Genomic DNA, 3,646 nt, shown 5'->3' on the forward strand with positions numbered 1-3,646 from the left:
CGCCGATCATCACGTTTGCTCCCGTGGCCCCCCACACCCACGCCCACTCTCTCACACTCACAAATAAATCCACGGCTAAGCTAAGCATCCCCAATAAACAAAACAGCTTTTTTTTAGAGAGAAATAAACAAAACAGCTCGTGTAAGGACAGGGTTGATTATCTTCTTCTTAATTAGAGTAAAGAGTACATACCCTAATAAACCTAATAAAGTAGTAGGTGCAGTGGAGCAGTGCGACACGCCGCTGCCTGTGACTGTCTTGTCACGCCTGAGTACATGACAAGATGATCGCGTACGAGTCACCACCGGGTGCGCCGCACCGGGGCCAGTTCGGTACGCGTACGCTGGCCGGGCCTTCTTCTTTTTCCTCTAGGCTCGGCTCCTACTCCAGATGGCAAGCTAGGTCAACTTCGTTATCCGCGCTACACGATACTCCATGTCCATGGTGATAAGATGGGCCATGCACGACGTGGACAACCAACTGCCATGGGTTATACTCAGCCATAGGAGTATGGCAGCTCCGTCCTTCTCCAGGACTTATCCAAATGCAATTGTATTTCTTTTTTCTTTTGGCGGTGGGGTCACACGTATCCAAACGCGATTATGCTGATGCACAGTACACAAATGATGGCATGGGTGATGATTATGGGATACTAGTGTTTAGCACAGGCAAAATTACCACTTAAAACCACTGCGGCAGCGCGGCTGCGGGCCGCTGTCACGGATGGACAGGGCCACAGGGGCAGGACAAGAAGAGGAAGGAGCCAAAACTCGTGTACAGTCTCGAACTCTCGGTGCGGGCCCCTGTCACCGCCACGTGGCGCCAAGCAGGCCCACCCGCCAGTCCATTCATGAGACGTCGCCGGTGCTAGTGCAAACGCAGTGAAAAGACAAACTTTTCTTCTCAACGAAAAGATAGAGACGAAAACTGATGAGTACTCGTACGCCTCGAGAAATATTTCGAGTGCTCATACGTGCTACAGGACACACTCCTGGCATTTTCTTCCGAGTCTATGAGGCAAGTACAAATTCATGCGGATGCGGTAAAAATACAGAGAAGAAATACGGGGTAGACCCCGTACGTACGCGCGGGTCGGTGAAACCAGCAGGCAGCTGCAGTAATTTCTTCTCTCTCACTTTTTTCTCGTGCTAGAACCGGGCGAGCGCGCGGCGGAGCACCTGGGCGAGGAGGCTGGGGGCGCTGAGGTGGGGGAGGTGGCCCTCCGTCGGCAGGGGCTCGATGGTGGTGCGCCCGCCGAGGTGGGCCCTGAGGTACGCCGCCACGTTGGCCGGCACGGAGACGTCGCGGGTGGTCTGCACCACCACGCACGGCGCCTGCACCATGCCCAGCACGCCGCGGAGGTCCGTCTTGAACACGCTCTGGCAGACGTGGAGCGAGATGTCCGGCCGCATGTTGAACAGCGTCCGGCTGAACTCCTGCACCGCCGCCGGCACGTCCGCGCCCACCGCCAGCGGCGCGTACCCCTTGGCCCACGCCTCGTAGTTGGCCGACATCGCCTGGAACACCTGCTGGATCTCCTCCAGCTCGAACCCGCCGTGGTAGTCGCTGTCGTTCAAGAACCTGCTCGAAGATCGATCGATCGATCGATTGATTGATTACTCCGGTCAGTTAGTTCGCCGCGCGTCGCGTGCAAGGAAAGGAAAGACTATAATTGACCTATCGATCTTTCGATCGGCGGTGTACTGTGAGTTACGGGGCCACCCACCTAGGCGAGGCGCCGATGAGGACGAGCTTGGCGAAGAGGTCGGGGCGGCGGATGGAGGCGAGGATGCCGATCATGGCGGAGACGGAGTGGCCGACGAAGGCGCAGCGCGGGATGCGGAGCGCGTCGAGGATGGAGAGGAGGTCGTCCACGTAGGCGTCCAGGTTGTTGTAGCGGCGGAAGTCGAAGTGGTCCGGGTTGACGCTGCCGGCGCAGACGAGGTCGTAGAGCACCACGCGGTGCTCACGGATGAGGTACGGCAGCACGCGGCTCCACGCCGACTGGTCCGTGCCGAAGCCGTGCGACAGCACCACCACGCGCTCGCCGGTGCCCACCACGCGCACGTTCAGGATCTGCAGCAGCTTCGCCCCGCTCGGCGCGCCCCCCACCATCGTCTCGCCGGAGCTGGACGCCGGGGCCGAGCTGCTGCTGCTGGGGCTGAGCGGGTGCGTGGACCGGAGCATGAGACGACTGACTTGGGATACGGGGCCGGGTCGCACAGGCGGTGCCGCTCCTTATATACTACTGGCTGGCTAGCTAGCAAGCAGCGGAGGCCATGGCGTTCTTGGCTACCTCTCTCTCTCTGGTCTTGTCTCCCCCTCCCTCCTCTGCTTTATTCCCCTCGCTTGCTCTGCTCCCGTCTTGATTTCTTTCTGGGTCTGGTTTGGTGTGGTGTGGGCAACGAGAGAGATTTGTTTTGTTTCCGTTTTGGAGGTGTAGAATAGTGTGATGATGTGCCCAATTATCCAGGCCGCACCGGATAAAAAGGAGAGGCGCCTATAATTCCAGCCGCTAGGTTTTGTTTTTTATTGATTTGGTTTTTTGTGTGCGTGACAAACCAGAGATGTCAATATGTCATTGTTACAAAATTACTTTGACCCGCTCTGTGGTGCTAAACATCACTGTCTTCTTTATTAGCTGTATATAGAGCAACCGTACAGTTGTGTAACACTGTAATTTTTTGGTACAGTACTAGATTAAGGTGACTGGCGAGCTATTTTATTTTTACCTTTTTTACTAGCTATAGTTTATTTTACCTATTAGTAAGGCTAGTGCTTGTATTTTCTTTCTTCTCCGATTATAATTGTGGAATGAAGGTACTCCCTCTGTAAAGAAATATAAGAGTGTTTAGATCACTAAAGTAGTGATCAAAACGCTCTTATATTTATTTAAGGAGGGAGTACTTTTTAGCAGGGGTTGTAACCTCATTAAGTACAGGAAAAACCTTTAGTAAATTGATTTAATATTAGTTTTCTATTTAACCACAATAAAATTCCTAAATTAGGCTTTACACTATGATAACTGCCAAAAATACCAAATTGTACGTTTGAAACTCCAATTTAATATAAGCTAAATATAGTGCATTTTCAGACGACTTGATATCTTTTTTCCCAACAAAAAGGCCATGGCTATATATTATAATTGTCCAACCTTTACAAACCATCCTTATAAAAAGCAGAAAATAACACACATGTCCTTGTGTATGTCGACTTTGTCTTCCCTCTGCACTCGTCGCCGGTGCGCCGAGAGCAATGCTCGATGCCGCATCTGGATCTGTGAAAGACAACCAAAGATAAGGTAGTGTTGTTGACGCAGCGACAGAGTAATCGCCTACCAGAGCTGGAAGAAGTCGGCGAAAAAGAATATGCGGTTCCTTGTTGCAAACCTCAAAGGTCATGGTAAGGTGAGATAATAAGATGAGCCCGTAGACTCAAAAAAACAACCCGCCTCGCTCTCGCGAGCGGCGTCGGGCGAACCCTAGCCTCCAACCCCGCGTCCGCCTTCTCCAACCTCCCTTTCCACTACTAGGGAAAAGGCTAGCAGCAGCGCGGGTTTTAGATGTATCAGTAGCGCGGAGATAGGCGCTACTAATAAGGCGCTACAGCTAACACATAGCAGTAGCGCGTGCTCACCGGCGCTACT

The 3,646-nt window shown here is 52.9% G+C and overlaps 1 protein-coding gene across 1 annotated transcript; it reads right to left on the reverse strand.

Annotated features, from left to right (window-relative positions):
* Positions 1–882: 882 nt before the first annotated feature.
* On the reverse strand, positions 883–2,364 carry LOC123093070 (strigolactone esterase D14). Its single transcript, XM_044514956.1, has 2 exons — positions 1,727–2,364; positions 883–1,581 (listed from the first exon to the last, which is right to left on the reverse strand). The coding sequence occupies exons 1-2, from the start codon at positions 2,185–2,187 to the stop codon at positions 1,149–1,151; spliced, it is 894 nt and encodes a 297-aa protein (XP_044370891.1). The 5' UTR covers positions 2,188–2,364; the 3' UTR covers positions 883–1,148.
* Between the last annotated feature and the right edge of the window lie 1,282 nt (positions 2,365–3,646).

Source organism: Triticum aestivum, chromosome 4B, assembly GCF_018294505.1.
Source record: "Triticum aestivum cultivar Chinese Spring chromosome 4B, IWGSC CS RefSeq v2.1, whole genome shotgun sequence".
Taxonomy (NCBI): domain Eukaryota; kingdom Viridiplantae; phylum Streptophyta; class Magnoliopsida; order Poales; family Poaceae; genus Triticum; species Triticum aestivum.